The sequence below is a fragment of the Podarcis raffonei genome, chromosome 16 (assembly GCF_027172205.1).
Source record: "Podarcis raffonei isolate rPodRaf1 chromosome 16, rPodRaf1.pri, whole genome shotgun sequence".
Taxonomy (NCBI): Eukaryota; Metazoa; Chordata; class Lepidosauria; order Squamata; family Lacertidae; genus Podarcis; species Podarcis raffonei.
In genome coordinates, this window is record NC_070617.1 from 4,885,895 (window position 1) to 4,905,989 (window position 20,095).

Sequence of the window (20,095 nt, forward strand, 5' to 3'; positions counted from 1 at the left end):
CTGCTATCTTTCGTGGTCCTTGGGCTTGACCACGGCTAGCATTGAGGGAGGGAGTCCACCTGTCGCCCACCAGATATTGCTGGGAGTCCAGCTCCCTTCAGCCCCTGCCAAGATGGCCCCGGAGCAAGGGAATGCTGGGAGCTGGGAGCCCCCAACAACTTAGGAAGGGCTGCCCTCGCGCATTCGGACACACATATATTAAAAATCCAGGGCTCCAGTGTTTCAACACATCAAGGACAACAGGAAGGCGTTACAGTCCAAAAGCTTTTCATGCGCCACCTCTTCTGTCCTCTCAAAGGAAAAAAAAAGAAACTTCAGTTCAGTTTTTGTCCTTGAAAAAGTACGACAGTAAAATAAAAACAATTGCACACAGAGGAAGGATTCTTTCAGAACAAGGGATCATTCCAGTTTAGGAGTTTTAACAGCAAAAAGAGGGTGACAGACCCATGCTGCTAGATTGATCTAGAGTAACCTGGTCACTTAAGGGGATCGTGCTCTCTTTGCAGATTAGAGCAGAATCAGCGACTCACAGCAGCAGGGCCAAATCCGGGCCTTCTTGAACAGCTCCAACCAGCTTCCAGTTGATATTATGATGGTGATGGGAATTCCTTCATTCGAGGAGGGTGGATTGTGGTCGAGCAGGCCTGCTCTCCTCTCTTGGCCCTCTGGCCAAAGTTGCCAACCAGGAGAAATGGGTGGCTAGCCTAGGCACAGCTAACTTCACACCACTTTTACGTCAACATCACACATCCCAGAAAGAGAACTAGTTAGTTGTATATCCTGAGCTCCCTGACGTTGAAGAAGAGGGAAAAGGGGCTCATTTTGGCTCCAAAAAATTGTGTGTCCCAAGAAAACATCGGACAAATTACGTGGCCTTGTTAGCCTCTACCGGAAAGATGAAACTGCTTAAGAGATTAACCGACGTTCTCCCTCTTGCAGATCAGAGTCAAGAAAATATACCTCCTTACACACACTGGAGGGACGGTAGGGAAACCAACCACATGGAATATTGAATTCCCAACCACATGGAATATTGAATTCCCAACCACATGGAATATGTAATGAGCACTTCTTGGAGTAGTTAACATCCTGCCATCAGAGCTGTCAGTTCGGGCCAAAGGAATCATCCCTTGGGCTAGGAGGGTCGACTCTGGACTTGTGCCTCCCAGACAGTGGGGGAGGGAAGAGAGAGGGTGTGGATTTGATTGGCAGAGGCTGCAGCCAACAGAAGGGCACTTGGGTGGTCCTCAGGAGCATCCTCAGATCCAGGATGCTCAAAAAGGGTGGGCTCAGTCCTCCACAGGAAGCTGCAGTGCAGAGTAGACCATCACTTGGTCAGCTTCCTTCCGCCGGCCTGGAAGAAAAGGGGGCTGTGTCAGTACAGAGAAAGAGAGACGTATAGAGGCAACCACCGGCTGGATTCCATCTAAACCACGTTATCTGGGTGGTCACTGCTGCCACTTGGGCAATCTTTGGCCAGTTGTCTGCTAGTAAGACCCTGGCCCTATCTTAAGCACTTTAAACTGGATCAATTTAGGCAAACATGGCTTCCCCCCAAAGGATCCTGGGAACTGTAGATTTTTTAAAATATATTCTTGTTTCAGAATATTTATCTCTTTAAAAAAAAAAAATTAGTATTTTCCACCCAACAACACGAAAAATAACAATACACAAAACACAATATTCAAAAAACAAAAAAATCCATATCTTACAAGTTAATGATATAAACACTAAAAAGAAAAACAAACATTGACTCCCACCAATCCCACAGCACCTCCTTTATCTCTCATTGCGTCTTCCTGTTTTCCTGATCATCTCTATCCTAACATCTAGATATAAATCCCTCTTTCTTATCCTTTCACTTCACAAGGTTATTCCAGACTCAGCCAGATTTCTGTCCTCAAACCTTGGCTTTTAAGGTATTCATTTAGGCACTTTTTTCACTTCGCTTTTTGGTTTTTGTCTTATTACGTCTGTCAATTTGGCTAATTCTAAATATTCTGAAAGCTTACATAACCACTGGGAACTGTAGATTGTTAAGGGTGCTGCGAGTTGCTAGGAGGAGACCCTCTGTTCCCACCAGAGAAACAACTCCCGGCATTCCCTGGAAAGAAGGAACCGGCTGTTAAACCACTCTGGGAACCATCGCTGTCTCCTGCAGGATCGAGTTCCCAAGTTTAACTCGGCGCTGTGTGGAGAAGCACTCCTTTTATCTGTCCTGAAAACTCCAAAGTCCACGAGTTCCGGAGTGTTATGAGAGAGGGAGGAAAACATTTCTCTCTGCCCTTTCTCCATGCTATGCAGAATTTGATAAGACTCCTCTATCACGTCACCTCTCGCTTCCCTTTTTCTCTAAACCAACAAGGCTCAAACACTTGAAATCCCTGCAGCCATATGGACTAGAAACTTGGGTTTTTAATTTTTTTAAAAAACTAAAGCTACCGTAGTTTTCGCTCTATAGGATGCACCTGACCATAGGACGCACCTTGTTTTTGAAATAAATTCTCCCCCTCTCTGCTCAGCGCCCCTTCAGCGAAGCAGCAGGAGAAATGGAGCCCCTTCCATTTCTCCTCCTGCTTCGCTGAAGGGGCGCTGCGCAGCTCTCCCTCTCTGCTGAAGCCAGGAGAGTCTGGCTCTCCTGGCTTCAGCAAAAGGAACCCTAAGCCTTCGGAGCGCAGCGCAAGTTCCCACTGTGCTCCGGAGGCTTCAGGTGGCTATCCCTGAAGCCCCTCTCGCTCTCCAGGCTTCAGCGAAAGCAACGTGAAGCCAAGGAGCATGGAGGGAGCGCTCCCTCTGCGCTTCGGAGGCTATCGTTGCAGCCAAGGAGCCTGCATTCGCTCCATAGGACACACACACATTTCCCCTTAATTTTTGGAGGGGAAAAAGTGTGTCCTATAGAGCGAAAAATACGGTACAGTGGTGCCTCGCAAGACGAAATTAATCCGTTCCGCGAGTCTCTTCATCTTGCGGTTTTTTCATCTTGCGAAGCACGGCTATTAGCGGCTTAGCGGCTTTAAGAAAACAAGGAAACAAAGGAACAAAGGAAACAAACTCGCAAGAACTCGCAAGACGTTTCGTCTTGCGAAGCAAGCCCATAGGGAAAATCGTCTAGCGAAGCAAAAACTGAAAAACCCTTTCGTCTTGCGCGTTTTTCGTTTTGCGAGGCATTCGTCTTGCGGGGCACCACTGTATGTGCTTAGGTCAAGCAAGCTGTTTCTGCTCCTACCCGTGCCTGTATAAACCCAGGTGGGCTTGGGGGGTGTGTGTGTGTCTGTTTTAGCTATTGCCCTGCACTCATTCCTCTCCCACACAGAAGTGCGACCCTCACATGACAGGCAGGTGACGATGCTCCTCAGGGAACCTCCGGCCGTGAAGAAGGCCCAGACCCCCATGGAGAAAGTGATGATGAAGATGGGGATGAGGCTGGCTTCGTAGCAAGGATTTAGAAACGTCTGTGGAGACGGGAGAGAAAGAGAGGATTTCAGAACAAAGGATTTCAGACCACAATAAATCTGCTCCATATAATAATAATAATAATAATTTATTATTTATACCCTGCCCGTCTGGCTGGGTTTCCTCAGCCGCTGTGGGTGGCTTCCAACAGAATATTAAAATACAGTAATGCATCAAACATTAAAAGCTTCCCTAAAGAGGGCTGCCTTCAGATCTCTTCTAAAAGCCTGGTAGTTGTTTTTCTCTTTGACATCTGGTGGGTGGGCATTCCACAGGGTGGGCGCCACTACCAAGAAGGCCCTCTGCCTGGTTCCCTGTAACTTGGCTTATCGCAGGGAGGGAACCGCCAGAAGGCCCTCAGAGCTGGACCTCAGTGTCTGGGCAGAACGATGGGGGTGGAGACGCTCCTTCAGGTATACTGGACTGAGGCCGTTTAGGGCTTTAAACGTCAACACCAGCACTTTGAATTGTGCTTGGAAACGTACTGGGAGCCAATGTAGGTCTTTCTGGACCGGTGTTATGTGGTCTCGGCGGCCGCCCCCAGTCACCAGTCTAGCTGCCGCATTCTGGATAAGTTGTAGTTTCCTGGTCACCTTCAAAGGTAGCCCCACGTAGAGCGCATTGCGGTAGTCCAAGCAGGAGATAACTAGAGCATGCACCACTCTGGCAAGACGGTCTGTGGGCAGGTAGAGTCTCAGCCTGTGTACCAAATGGAGCTCCATATCCAGTCTTTAGATGTGGTTCCTGCATAGCCAGGGGTTGGCTGGATGACCTAGGGAGGGCCCTTCCAGTTCTATGATCTGATCCTGTATCCTCTCCTTGTGGCTGCTGCCAATCCCCTCCACATCCCATAAACCTCTTCAAAGCAGGCAGCCCAGGCTCGTCTCCACGGCAACTGCGGCTGACCGATGTGGCTTAGGGGATAATTCCCTGCTGTTCTAGAAGGCCAGATGGTTTTCATGTGACTGCAAATCTTGCATTTAACGTCCTCCCACCAGCCTCTTCTCCTCCTACACTGCTAAGGAGAAGAGCGGAGCAGGTAGGGGGTGCAAGGGAAACAAATTAAGAGTCCTGCTCTCAGGCCTCACTCTCCTTTGCGACACCAGGAAAAGCACACAGGAAAGCCTTTGGAAATCTGGGGAGAGGAGTGGTTGTAACTAAGCCTTGATCACATGTCATTTGAGACCTTTAACACCAGAATATTTTTAAAAGGGGCGCAGGAATAAAACTATTCACGTTACTGTGTGAATTCAATATTCACTATTAAATGGAGAAATCCCCACCCCACCAATAAACAACAGGATAAAGGGACAGTATAAAAACAAAGTAAGTGTCCTGCAGGATCAGGCCCATCTTGTCTAGCATCGTGCTCTCACCCAATGCCTGTGGCAAACCCACAAACAGAATTCGGGCACAAGAGAATCTCTCCCCTGCTGCAGTTTCCAGCAATTGGAATTCAGAGACATTGCCGCTTCCGGCCGTGGAGATCGAACGTAACCATTGTGCCTCGTGGCCACTGATAACTTCACTCTATGAATTTGTCCAGTCCTTCTTTAAAGCCACCCAACTTAGTGGCCATTACTGCCTCCTGTGGAAGCGAGTTCCACAGTCTATGCACTGCATGAAGAAGTACTTTATCTGTCCTGAACCTTCCAGTGTTCAACTTCATTGGATATCCCCAGGTTCTAAGGTTACAAGAGAGAGAGAGAGAGAGAAGCTATTCTCTAAACCTTTGGGCCCATCTAGCTCAGTTGGGACACCGGTGGCGCTGTGGGTTAAACCACAGAGCCTAGGACTTGCCGATCAGAAGGTCGGCGGTTTGAATCCCCGCGAAAGTGTGAGCTCCTGTTGCTCGGTCCCTGCTCCTGCCAACCTAGCAGTTCAAAAGCACGTCAAAGTGCAAGTAGTTCAATAGGTACCGCTCCGGCGGGAAGGTAAACGGTGCTTCCGTGCGCTGCTCTGGCTCACCAGGAGCGGCTTAGTCATGCTGGCCACATGACCCGGAAGCTGTACACCGGCTCCCTCGGCCAATAAAGCAAGATGAGCGCCGCAACCCCAGAGTCGGCCATGACTGGACCTAATGGTCAGGGGTCCCTTTACCTTTACCTAGCTCAGTATCATCTACACTGACTGTTTCAATTCTCCAGAGTTTCAGACAAGATGTCTTTCCCAGCCTTACCTGAACATGCCGAAGTTTGAACCTAGGACTTTCTGCATGCAAAGCAGTTGACCCACCACCAAGCTGTGGACCTTCCTTTAAAAATAATAGCTAGATTCCAACCCCCATGGTTCCAGAGAGGTCAATAGGAAGCTGCCCTATAGCAAACCAGACCATTTGACCATCTAGTATTATCTACGCCAACTGGCAGCAGCTCTCCAGAGTTTCAGGTAGGGACATTCCCAGCCTGCTTCTACACAGGAAACCAAGTATGTCCCTTCATGTAGAAAGCTATCACCTTTCACTTTCAGCCATGACATGTTAATTTTCTCTGCACCGGGATTATTGGTTTGTTTACTTTCAGTGGAGGATCACTCTTCATGCTGAAGGAGGGGGTTCATTCATCTGTTTGGATTCTCCTCTAATAAAGAATGTAGGGGAGGAAGGGAGAGGAGATTGTTAGCCGCTTTGAGACTCCTTAAGGTAAAGGGACCCCTGACCATTAGGTCCAGTCGTGACTGACTGGGGTTGCGGCGCTTATCTCACTTTACTGGCCGAGGGAGCCGGCGTATAGCTTCTGGGTCATGTGGCCAGCATGACTAAGCCGCTTCTGGCAAACCAGAGCAGCGCACGGAAACGCTGTTTACATTCCCGCCAGTGCGGTACCTATTTATCTACTTGCACTTTGACGTGCTTTTGAACTGCTAGGTTGGCAGGAGCAGGGACTGAGCAACGGGAGCTCACCCCGTCGTGGGGATTTGAACCGCCGACCTTCTGATCGGCAAGTCCTAGGTTCTGTGGTTTAACGCGACACCCATGTCCCTTGAGACTCCTTAAGGGGAGTGAAAGGCAGCATATCAAGTCCAAACTCCTCTTCTTCTTCTTCCTGCGAGAGGGAGTTCCGTAGTTTAACCCACACGCTGCGTGAAGAAATACGCAGGAGTGTTCCTGCATCCATGTCTTCTCTGCATGTTTCCCTTTTGGGCGTATGCTCGGCCACTGTGAGAATAGGATTCTGGATTAGATGAGCCACTAACCTCACCCAGCTAGAGGGCTCTTCTGACTTTCTTATGGAACCTCCAGCTCCAGTGGCAGCCTATCTCAATTCCTAGGTTCTTGGGGTCATTCAGCCACTGCGAGAACAGGACGCTGGAATAGACTGGGGCCTGATCCAACAGTGCTCTCCTGATGTTCCGATGTAACACGGGTCATTCTACTCACCAAGCCGGACGTGACCAGGTGACTGACGACCACCAACGCCAGAGTCCAGTAGCGGCCCTTCTCGCAGGCGTCGAAGAAGATCGTGCCCCAGAACGTGTGTAGGAAAACCAGTGCCATCGTGAGGAAGGCTGAAAGGAGGAGGGCAGGAGAATGGTCAAGCCATATTGCAGCAAGTACGATTTACGCTGTTTCTCAAAATCGGTGGTTTGGCAGTCTGTTCCATGTGGACAGTGCCAATTTGGAGAAGCGTTTGCCAATCTTTTTTGGACTGTCAAGTAGCCAGCACCTCAGGTAGGGCTGCAATTGCCCCGTTACTGGAGAGGCTTTATTAGTCAGTGTGGAGCAGGGCAGGGGAAAGTTTGGCCATCCAGATAATTTTGGACAACAACTCCCATTAGCCAACAATCAGAGATGATGGATGCGTGTTTTATTTTATCTGTTGTTAAACATATATCCTTCCTCCCAAAGGCAGGAGTGATCGGACTTCTTAACATCAATCCCACTACACACTGAAGACTAGGCAAGATCTCTTCTAGACAAAAAAAAAGGTTATTTATATATGCTACTACTACTGCGGCCTGTGTTTCGTTAGCCCAAAAATGGAAAACGAGCGAGGTCCCAAGCGAAGAAGAATGGGAACTTAAACTGACGGAATACAGTATGCGCAGCTTGCGGACCTAACTCATAGAATAAGAGAACAAGAAGAATGTATGTTTAAAGAAGATTGGAAAACGTTTATTGAATATGTGGGGAGAATTTGTGTACATTTGAAAACGCTGGCAGCAGTAAGATAAATTCGACAGTGTAAATAAGCTTTGATGGGTGAAATAATGGAATACTGAATGGTTTAGTTTCTTTAAAATATGCAGGGATTTATGTTATGGAAAATGAACCATGGAAAGAGGAGGGAAGTCATTGATATTTTAAGGTTGTTTAAATGAATATTTTAAATTGTAAAACAGAACATTTATAAATAAAAGGAAAGATCTGTTCCTGGACAGCTTGCAGGAAGAGGAAGGTACGCAGCATGCGCCAAAAACTCAACGGAGACAGCACCTCTCCAATATTTAGCAGGTCAGAATTCCAAATGAGAGATGCCACAACCTTGAAGCCCCTGTTTCTCTATTCCAGGCACCCCCAAACTTGGCCCTCCAGATGTTTTGGGACTACAACTCCCATCACCCCTAGCTAACAGGACCAGTGGTCAGGGGTGATGGGAATTGTAGTCCTAAAAAACATGTAGAGTGCCGAGTTTGGGGATTTCTGCTCTATTGTATGGAATGGGCCACCTGATAAGCTGGTTATACTCACCTGGGGAGTACAGGTGTCTGTCAGGTATATAAGGGCTGAGACCGTTCTACATGTTCTCCTTTAGGATTCTAGAGGGCCAAAGGTTTTCCCCACCCATAGGAAACACTGAGAACTTAGATGGACCCCAGAGGTCTGGCTCAGTATCGATGGCCTTCCTATGTCCCCGAAAGTATGTCACCTGAAGTGATTTTTTTATTTTTATTTTACCAACAACCAAAACACAAACAGTGAAAACAAACAATGAAACCGCACCCCCCGGCGACTGATACATTGGGTATACATAATCAATGATAACATATTCAAATCAACTATACGTACAATTCTATATACCTTAACACTCCTCTCTCCACAAGGTTTATCTAATTTTTAAAATTTTAATTGCCCCAATTTGTTCAGACCTGCCCAAATAATTCAGTATCTTCTCAAACCAATCCTCCTCCTCCTCACTGACCTTAAACCCTTTCATTTTACGTATCTTCACAGTTAGATATTCTAAGATTATAACATTTTTCAGTTTTTTCCTCCATTGGTTCACCTCTAGCTCTTCTGCATTTTTCCAATTACTCGCTATAACCTGTCTGGCTGCAATTACCATCAATTTTACCCATTTACATTCCTCTTTTGTTTCTAACTCGGTGCTACTCAGGCTAATAAGAACCATTAATTTAGCTATTTCCACCTTCCTACCCACAATTCCCAATATTTCTATACCAATCTGTTTCCGGAATTCATTAACTAACGGACAGTCCCACCACATATGACTGTAGGTTCCCATCACTCCACATTTCCTCCAGCAATTCTTTCTTCCAGATTTTGTAATATGATATAACCTTACAGGTGTGTAATACCTGAAGTGATGAAGTAATGGGGTGAATCCCCATGGATCCCCACGGTGCCTGGCCCAATGGAGTCCGCAAGGATGTTGATGACGGAGAAGACCCCGCTGATTATTCCAAAGGAGAGACCCGAGACTGCGGAAGAGAGTACGAAGGACAAACCCATTTCACAGCACTCTGAGAACGTTTATTGCTATGCCGTGCCTCATCTTACAGGACATCACTTTCCAAACTAGCAACCTCCATTGTGAGAGCAGTTTATAATGGAATTTGCACACACAGGGGAAGGGCAACTCAAGAGGTCTGAAAAAGTCAGCAAAGTTGTTACATTGGTACCTCGGGTTAAGTACTTACAGTGGTACCTCGGGTTAAGTACTTAATTCGTTCCGGAGGTCTGTTCTTAACCTGAAACTTTTTTTAACCTGAAGCACCACTTTAGCTAAAGGGGGCCTCCTGCTGCTGCCACGCCCCCGGAGCCCGATTTCTGTTCTTATCCTGAAGCAAAGTTCTTAACCTGAAGCACTATTTCTGGGTCAGCGGAGTGTGTAACCTGAAGCGTATGTAACCCGAGGTACCACTGTAATTTGTTCCGGAGGTCCGTTCTTAACCTGAAACTGTTCTTAACCTGAAGCACCACTTTAGCTAATGGGGCCTCCTGCTGCGCCGCCGGAGCACGATTTCTGCTCTCATCCTGAAGCAAAGTTCTTAACCTGAAGCACCATTTCTGGGTTAGCGGAGTCTGTAACCTGAAGCGTGTGTAACCTGAAGCGTATGTAACCTGAGGTACCACTGTATTTCACTTGGGAGGGGCCGCTCTGAAAACGGAGCTTTAAAGGAAACCGAATTCTGAAGTGTGAAGGGCTTCTGCTTTAGCTTTGTCGGTTACAGGTGGCTGCTTTTTAAGGCCAGAATAGGACATCTGGATTCTACAAGGAGGAACTGTTTCAGCGACAGTTGTGACGCACGTAGGGAGACAGACACGCAGGAAAGGGAACAGCCAGCAATTCGCTCACCATATGCCATCTGCTTGATCGAGATGGGAGACCGGCCGTCTTCGCTGATGGTCACCAGCCCTTCGTCAGCTTTCCTGAAGGCAGGATGCAAAAAGAAAGCAGGAAATTGGTCGGCGGTTTGTGAGGCAGAGACAGTCACGAGATTTTTATAGCATAGCGTTGGAAGAGGCATCAAAGGTTGGGTAGTCTGGCAATGCAGGAATCACAACTAAATAATCCCCGAATGCTCTTTGAAAACTTCCATGTTTACCCAAGAGCTCCTAGGTTCCGACTCTTTAATTTTGTTTTCCTTTTGAACCATACTCCATTTTATTTGCGATGCACTGCTGCATTTCCCCCCACCCCCATCTTTTATTTAGGAAATTTCAGTGAACAATTGTTTTCCATTGGTTTATTAGTTTTATCTCAAAGTATCTCCTTTTATGAACAGACTCCAGTTTTATGTTTTGATTTTTGGTATCCTTTGTATGCATATAAAGGAGATGGATGGATCAATTTACTTTTATTTATTCAACAAGGTTTATACACACCACTTGATTGCAATAAAAAAACCTTTGAGTGGTTTCTTTTTTTTAAAAAAAGGACGCCGCATTAAATTTATCAATAAAAGACCATTATAAAAATGGACCACAGAAAGAGGGAGAAGGAAGTCAAATTTCAAAATGTTAAATTGATTGTAAAACTAATGGAATGCATAAATTTGAAAAGTATAAATAAAAAACTAAAATAAAAATTGGCACAGAAGTGGGAATATTTGCCACAGCTTAGCAAGGCACTCTTACTTGAGGAGCTTGAAGTACGCGAAGCGAAAGGCTTCCTGGAGCAAGACTGAGACAGCTGCCCCGAACATCAGAAGGCCGTACTGTAGACGCCCATCTTCCCGGTCGCTCAGATGCACCGAAATAAACCAGATCAAAGAGGCCAGGAGCAGGGAGACCAGCCAGAAAAAGGCCCTGCATAGACAGCAAGAGAAATAAAAGGACATTAACCATTATCAACAGGTGTGCACACACAGTGGTACCTTGGTTCTCAAACTTAATCCGTTCCGGAAGTCCGTTCCAAAACCAAAGTGTTCCAAAACCAAGGCGGGCTTTCCCATAGAAAGCAATGCAAAACGGATTAATCCGTTCCAGACTTTTAAAAACAACCCCTAAAACAGCAATTTAACATGCATTTTACAATCTAACGAGACCATTGATCCATAAAATAAAAGCAATAATCAATGTACTGTACTATAAAATAAAGAAGACAGTATTGCAGGTGATAAAAATTAAATTTAACTTTTTTTCTTAACTGCATTCACTGATGATAGTCATTGTTTGGTTGGGGGGCTTTTATCCATTTCCACAGTCACACAATCAATCAATCAATCAATCAATCAATCGCTGAACTGGGTTCCACACAAAAACAAAAACAAATTAACTGAAAAAGCCTCTAAATAAATAAATAGCAAAAACAAAAGCGCCAAACTTAATCAGTTCCGGAAATGTCTGTTAGACTTCCAAAATGTTCAAAAACCAAGGCGCAGCTTCTGATTGGTGCAGGTGCCCTGGAAACAATAACCAACAGCTGCGTCGGACGTTCGGCTTCTGAAAAATGTTCGAAAACCGGAACACTTACTTTTGGGTTTTTGGCGTTTGAGAACCAAGGTACCACTTTACTCTGAACTTGGGGAGAAGAGATTCACACCAGGATAACCCACTTTCTGCAACCTGTTTAAATAATGAGCTACTACACAGAATTTTTTCTGCTTCGCGGGAAGAAGCTAAGGCCAACCGTCATCAAAATTAGGGCTCCTCCAGATGTTCCAGACTACCGCTGGGGCTGATGGGAGTTGTAGTTCAAAACAGCTGCAGGGACTCAGACTGACAACAGCTGAGTTGAACAGCCCCTCTCCCATGCCTTTTGGGGGGCAGGAATACTTCTGAGTACCACTTGCCAGAAACCCCCACCCTGTCAAGCCTTATCCCAGTTATTTAAATCAGGGTGGATTTGATTTAAAATCAAATCAAATTAAATCACGATTTAAATCACTAGTCAGTAAGATTTAAGATTTAAATCTTTTTTTTCTTTTCAGAAAGACTCATTCTTGCTGGTATAATCTGAACATTTACAACCAGATGAAGTTTTCATTTTTTGAATAATAAATTTTCAGAGTAGTTTTTACAGTCATATCCAAAATTACTGATTTGGTTTATACTATGATTAGAAATACATAGACAGATAATTATGAAATTATTGTGAGGTTTAATAAGTGAACTGTTTATATTTGGACAATTTTTCTGATGTACTTTATTGGAAGGAGAAAAATTCTTTAAGGCTGTCATGCGCCGATGATGTATCTAACTTCTCTCCTCTGAGCTATCTAAGGGAAGTTTGGTCAGATGCAAACCTTTGTCATGTGCTCCATTGCAGGATGGAAGGAAGGAATGCAATGCAGGCTTTGGGTTTTTTTTTTTTGTAAATAAACAGCAGAACTGGAAAATCTAGATTTGCAGAGGAGACACACAATGCCCCCTTTTGTCAACCAAAGGTGCTTTCTCACAGTTTCCAAAGGGACGTTTGGGCACCTTTGGGGCTGTGATTTTCTCAGTGGGAATAAATGCTGCAGGCGCATTTTACAAGTACAGGCTTCAAGTGCAAGGAAGAGGAAGGCATCGACCCCACCTTGCTTGCTTTCAATACATCTCCAAAACTCATCATATCAAGCTCCCGCCATCTGTAACAGAGCCTAGCATGTCATCACCAGCAAAATGTGCTCCAGACCCGGCTTCCTACACTCTGGAGGCAATAATAAACAAGGAAAGGACATGGATTGTAACTTCTGCAAAAAAAATAAATCACAGCCAACAGGACCTGGCTCAGCAGTAGGGATACTGCCTTGCACGCAGAAGGTCTGGGGTTAAATCTGCAACATCATTGACAAAGCAGTAAATCAATCCCTTTATTTGGAATCACGAGGACAAGGCTGCAGCTCAGTGATAAGAGCACATACCGTATTTTTTGCTCTATAAGACGCACCAGACCACAAGACGCACCTAGTTTTTGGAGGCAGAAAACAAGAAAAAAATTATCTGAATCTCAGAAGCCAGAACAGCAAGAGGGATCGCTGTGCAGTGAAAGCAGCAATCCCTCTTGCTGTTCTGGCTTCTGGGATAGCTGCGCATCCTGCATTCGCTCCATAAGACGCACACACATTTCCACTTACTTGTTAGGAGGGAAAAAGTGAGTCTTATAGAGCAAAAAATACGGTACTTTGCACGCAGGAGATCCCAGAGTGCAATCCTCAAAATCTTCAGGTCAGGCTGGGAATGTCCCACTGCCTGAAACCCCAAAGAGCTGCTGCCAGTCCGAGTGGATAATACTGAGCTAGATGGATCCAAGGGTCTGACTCTGTTTAAATCCCACTGGTCCTAAAATATGGGTTTTAAGGGAAGAGGACCCAGAGAAGACTGTGTGACTTCCAGGAGCTCTTAAGACCGACAAGCTCCTTAGAAAAACCACAAGAAAAATGGTTTCTGATTTTTTTTTTAAAAGATGATTATTTCCATGCTGGGGTAGCAGCACTGATGCTAAGATAGTACAGTATTTAAACAGGATGCTTTATCAGAAATTTAGTATTAAATACAGTATTTAAACAGGATGCTTTATCAAAGAAAGGAAGAGGAAGTGCCTGAAAAGTTAGTTAATGTCTTGGTGGGAAGGGGCGCAGGTGGGCAGAATTGGCCAATAAACTGCAAATGGGCCAGTTTATGCCCACCCACTTTGCACTGTGTTGTTGGTTATAATAAGAGGGAGAGAGAAATATGCTTTTCTTCTCTTTTAAAAGGGACCGTTTATTTATTTATTTGCATTTATGAGCTGCTTCCTACGATAGCATATCAAAGCAATTTTGAGAATCGCCTTGTGCTTTCTATGTAAGCCGCTTAAGCGATTTCACATCATTGCGCGGTTATGTGCAAATAAATAAATAATCATCAAGAACTAAAATGACACAGATTACAATGGGACTTCACTCCCCGGAAAGAGTATGGATATAGAGATGGTTACCTAAGCAAACATAAATGAAAAACCAAAATATAATTAAGCTGCCTTAAAATGGAAAGGTGAGATAATAATTTCGCAACCCATCAGTTATAACCTCTCGTTGCTACACTGGGACCTTTAAAGGGGGGGCTCTGTGCATGGAGCCCCCTCCTCACCCTCATAAGTGTGTTTTCATATCACCCTCATAACCTCAAGAAGCCCCTCCCCGACCCTAGAAAAAGAGGTCTCCACCCACCAGCCCTATTGCTCTTGCCCCCTCCCCCACTCCAGGCCCCACAACCCTCTACAGGTCTACTCAAACTGAGCTTACTCCATCAATGGAAGTGGGTGGAAGTTTGCACCTTATATGAACAAAACAAAACCAAGCAAAACACTGTGACCTCCGATTTAAAATGAAAGAAAGTGGGAGTAACAATTTTGCAATCTGTCATTAATTCCCTGCCCCCTGGGGCCTGCAAAGGAAGTGCTTTGCACATGCCCCAGATTCCTCTCTCCCCTCCACAAGAATCTGTGAGCAAGACTATGATCTCTGCCTTAAAAGGAAAAGGTGGGCCTAGTAATTTTGCAAAAAAAAAGCTTCCCGCTAAACATCAGGAAGAACTTTCCGACAGGAAGAAGCTGCCAGCTCTTTTCCTTGCAGGTTTTAAAGCAGAGGTTGGGTGGTCACCTTTCGTGGATGCTTTAGTTGAGATTCCTGCATGGAGGGGGTCCCTTCATTCTATGTTCTGTGATTCTGAGGAAAGTCCCCCCCCCTTCTTTTTGAGAGCCTGGGGCCAGAGCCTTCTCCCCTCCCCAAGAACAAAAAATACACGTGAACAAAACAAGGCTATGATCTCTCTGCCTGCAAACAGGAAATGTGGGGATAATCCTGTTTTTTTCTGTTTTTTGTTTTGCAATTTATCGTTCAATCATGACCTTCCTCCCTTGTTAGGCAGAGACCTACCACGGAAGGTCTTTCTGCACATGCCCCGGAGCCCCCTCTCCACGTCACCCACCCCCAACCGGGACCCACTTTCCTCCCCCCAGAAAGAAGAGGGGATTCCCCCCCAGCAGCCCCCTTCCCCCCAAACCAAGAGGCTGGGGCCAGAGCCTTCTCCCCTCCCCAAGAACAAAAAATACACGTGAACAAAACAAGGCTATGATCTCTCTGTCTGCAAACAGGAAATGTGGGAATAATCCTGTTTTTTTTCTGTTTTTTGTTTTGCAATTTACCGTTCAATCACAACCTTCCTCTCTTTGCTAGGCAGAGACCTACCACAGAAGGTCTTTCTGCACATGCCCCGGAGTCCCCTCGCCACGTCACCCTCCCCCAACCGGGACCCGCTTTCCTCCCCCCAAAAAGAAGAGGGGATTCCCCCCCCAGCAGCCCCCTCCCCCCCAAAAAAACAGCCCCCTGCTGACCCAGCCACCAGGATGATGACGCGCAGGGGGTCCCCGGCCACGGTGAGCAGGCAGAGGGCCAAGGCCGGCCCGAAGGCGATGAAGGTGCAGCCGAAGAACACCGCCGCCCCCATCGCCCCGAGAAGCAGCGCCGGAGGCAGCAGGAACCAGGCAGGGAGGGAAGCTCCGGCAGAGAGCCCGGGCGGGGCCACAGGCGGCCAATGGGAGCCGGCGGGGAGGGGAAGCCACGCCCATAGGGAGGTGCCGGTCCCGCAAGGCCTCATGGGAATTGTAGTCTCTCAGGTGAGAGGTGGGGGAAGGGCGGGTGCGCGCCACTCGCCCCGCCCTCAGCTCCATAGATGTGCGAATAGGGTAGAGGGGACCTCCTCTAAAGCTAGGTAGATATTATTTAGAGCTAGAATGATATATAATGAAATGAAAAAGATGTTGAAATATACATTTTTTTAAAAAAAACCAGAAGCATTTTTACTTGGTATTATAGGTCAGGACATTAATAGGCAAGATGTTAAATTGGTTTTATATGCAACAACTGAGGCAAGAGTATTGTTAGCCCAGAAATGGAAACAAGAAGAATTTCCGACGAAAGAAGAATGGCAGAGGAAATTAATGGACTATGCAGAATTGGACAAAATGACAGGAACATAGCTGTCAACTTACAGATTTGAAAATAAGGGACCAGCAGCCTTGAAAATAAGGGACCAGTAGCCAAAATAAGGGACCAGCAGCCAAAATAAGGGACCTGCAGCCTCACCTGTTCCAGGCACTCCAGTCTTCCTGTCCTCCTGCAGTCTGGTCAAACTCATGCTGGTAGCTCCGAGAACACTGTCCAACCAACTTTGTAACCAGAGGTTCAACTGAATAGAATCTGAATCACATGCACCACAAGGCCTATGCAGCCTCAACTTAAGATGGCTCCCAGGCCTGGCTTTGCACTGCAAAGTTTGCAGCAGCACGTGCAACAAAATGGCGTCCAGCATTCAAACCCCCCCTCAGCTTGCATTAACTAGCCACACATAAGGCATGCAAGCTCCACCACCCAGTCGTTCTTAGACTCCTTATTGGGTGAGCAACACAGCCAAGCAACACAGTTGGAGCCTCCTTCCTCCCTGGCCGGCAGGCAGGGAGGGCGAGGAGCTGCTTCCTTTGAAATTTAAGGGACATCATTTAAGGGACATCCATCAATAAGGGACTGTCCCTTCAAATAAGGGACACTTGACCGCTATGGACAGGAAGGATTCGAAACCTGCGGGACCAGAGATTTACACAAGATTGGAAGAAGTCTATGAATTATTTGAAGAGCAACTGTAATCAACAAACTACGCTAGTAGGACTACAAGAAGTTTTGTAAGGAGAAATATACGAAGTGTTACAAAGTCGAAAAAGATAGAGATATTGGTTATGAGTTTGAAATGTAATAGAGAAGATAAGAAATGCATACTGAGAATTAGTATTAGATTGGAAAATTTTCAGACAGGATTGATGGAAGTCAAAAATTTGAATAGGATGTAAAAGTATGTTTAATTACTGTTGAAAATGATATGTTAAAAAAACTAATAAAAATTATATATAAAAAAAGATATTCTTTATAGATAGAATCAATAGATATTGATATGCACACTTAATAAATGATGATGATGATTATTTGCTTTTGAGTGCTTTATTGATTGAAAACTTTATAACAGAAGTGTACAATAGATATTACAGGCGAAATGAGAAATAAAAAACTAAACGGTTATTCATTCTTTAACTAATGCTTGCTATGTACTGTACATCCATTTGTGATTTAATTTGTCAAGACCTCTGATCTTGCATTCCGAATTAAATTCCTTAAATACGTGCTTAAACTTTACTTTCTCCATATTATTTGGCTTACTATAAATTTTATTTTATACAATTATCCTGTTTACACACCGAAGCTCAATCAAAACCTGCCAACGGCACACTTAATAAATAGATATAGGTAGATATTGATAGATAGCTTCTGATAGATAAATAAATAGATATCGACAGATACTGTTAATCATAGAATCATAGCGTTGGAAGGGACCCCGAGGGTCATTTAGTCCAACCCACCCTGCCATGCAGAAATCTTTCGCCCCATGTGGGACTCGAACCCACGACGCCTGAGATTAAGAGCTTCGTGGCTCTACGAATAAATGATACATATTAACAGGATACTCTTAGTAGGTTGGTAAATACCGATAGAAAGTTGCTCTTCAGAGGTTGATAGAAATGGACAGATAAAACAATATTGATACATTTTTAATAGATTAGAAGATGCTGGTATTCTTTGCAGATGGAGATTGATAGATAGCAATGTATAAGAGAGATAGAGATGGACAGAGCCAGGGTGCTGTAGCGTCAGACCAGGGCCCGGGTTCGAATTCTCCCGCCTGGCCACCATGAAGCTTACTGGTTGCAATAATAATAATTTTATTATGGTTAGAGAAGTACCGTATTTTTTGCTCGATAACACGCACCAGACCATAACACGCACGTAGTTTTTAGAGGAGGAAAACAAGAAAAAAAATATTCTAAACGAAATAGTGGATATATGATTTTTGTGGTTCATGCTGTGGCCACAGACATGTGATCTGACAGTGAGTTTGGAGTAGCCCAATGCAAAAATCCTGAGGATCCATGTGGATCCATGCTTTGTAACCACGGAGGAGGGAAGGAAGGGGAACCATGGATCCTCTGCTCACGACTGCAGCAGATCCCCCCCGCCACCCGCAGACATTCGCTCCATAACACGCACAGACATTTCCCCTTACTTTCTAGGAGGAAAAAAGTGAGTGTTATGGTGCAAAAAATACGGTATCTGCTCCCTTGTAGGCAGATAAATGTTTATAGGTAACCTCTTTGGGTGGCGCCCTGTGCCAGTCCTACTCAGAGTAGACCCATTTAAGTCGATTAGGCCTGGATAACTTGGCTTCGTTCGTTCTGAACGGAAATTGGCGGCAAAGAAAATCAGGGTGAAAATAACCTAAGGGCAAATCCGATAAGAGCAGAACCGCTTTTTAAAATGGATTTACGTCTCGTTCTTCCTCCAAGGAGCTCATATTTGTCACGTTTTACCAGTGACAAAGGCAGAAAGAAACACACAAATAAACAATGTCGTGAAAGGCAGAAATCTAGGAACAGCCCAGCAATAAATGCAAAATTATTCACATACCAAAAGACTTTTTTTTTAAAAAAAATAAAAGGTAGTAAGTGCATAAACAGGGATTTATTTATTTTTTAATGTCAAGTTTTAATGTATTGACTAGCTATTTTGTTATGTCCTGCTGTGTTCTCTGGACAAGGTCAAGCAAGTTAAACTCAAAATCGTATATAAATATTACTGATAAATAAATATATGAAACCGTAAATAAATGTCAAAAGTTGGTGAGGGAAATAAATAAACAACCTCCCATGTCAAAATTCTTTGGTTTACATTTAAATATATAGCTAATGTCTCATTTTAAAAGACACCGTTGATTGTCCTTTTTTCTTTCTTTCTTTCTTTCTTTCTTTCTTTCTTTCTTTCTTTCTTTCTTTCTTTTTTTTTGCTGTGGTTGCTTTGAAAACTCCGTAGCCCAAATTAAACTGAAACTGAAAAGATTATTATGTTTTGGCCTATTATGAATTTATAATTTTAAGTACTTGTTTGTCTGGTATGGCCAGAGAGAAAACCAAATAAGATGTTTTGTGCGACAGACTGAGGTAACTGAGGGAGCTAAGATGGCCGACACAAAGCCAAAAAAGGCGGGAAAATGAAAAATAGTGGGGTTTTTTTTGCAAATAACAGAGTCAGACTCAAACAGAAGACACACTTTGAAGCAAATCAAGTTTATTAAAAAAGCAATACCCCAAAGCTGAAAATATGCATGTAAACCAAACAAAAATTAAATGTTTTTTTTTAACAAAGACACACTCGCAAAACTCAGAGGCATCGCTGGGTTTAGCAATATTTTGGGCAAAGGTTGTTTCTTGCCAGCTCATGGATTTGTTGATGAAACACTGTTGGCACTTACAAATTTCTTAAAACAGTTAAATTGAAAATTAAAGCAGATTCTGTCTGCAGTCCAATAATTTAAATTCAAGACAAAACGCCTTAAGGAAGAAAGGGGAGGAGGGTCTATTGCGTGCATTGCTGGATTTGACACAATTAATTTGCTTATTTTAACAGCATCTTTATTCTTATTCTTATTAATAATAATAATAATAATAGTGTAGCTTTGGGTGCTCTGAGCTCAGTATGGAGGGCTCTGAGTAAAGTTTCTTTTTATTCAGAGATTTGGGGAAGGGCTCCTTTCCGAGAAATGTCAATACCCCACGTGAACAAGCCTCCCTCTTCGCTTGTGTGATTTGTGCAGTGCAAAACTTTCTCAGAAAGGTAGAAACTTCTTGAACAACTTCCTCCCCGTGTAGAATTTCGCTATCTGGTGTCAAGAAGCCACAAATGCACAGCAAATGTGGCTCAGAGTTAGGCACAGCAAATGCTTTTTGACACAATTGCCCCCATGGCATCGTCACACCTCAAATTCCTGCACTTGCAAAAAGCCACAGTCTCCCCCAGCCCGCGAAATGCAAAATTGCCCCGTTGTGGTCCTTGAGAGTGATAAGATCTCCATGTCTCAAAAGCTCCTGCGTTGGTCACAGCAGGTTTGCCA

General features: G+C 44.7%; 1 protein-coding gene across 1 annotated transcript; it reads right to left on the reverse strand.

The window, feature by feature from the left end:
* Positions 1-457: 457 nt before the first annotated feature.
* On the reverse strand, positions 458-15,605 carry APH1A (aph-1 homolog A, gamma-secretase subunit). Its single transcript, XM_053369413.1, has 7 exons — positions 15,441-15,605; positions 10,775-10,945; positions 9,993-10,066; positions 8,992-9,114; positions 6,833-6,960; positions 3,329-3,452; positions 458-1,354 (listed from the first exon to the last, which is right to left on the reverse strand). The coding sequence occupies exons 1-7, from the start codon at positions 15,551-15,553 to the stop codon at positions 1,290-1,292; spliced, it is 798 nt and encodes a 265-aa protein (XP_053225388.1). The 5' UTR covers positions 15,554-15,605; the 3' UTR covers positions 458-1,289.
* Positions 15,606-20,095: the final 4,490 nt, after the last annotated feature.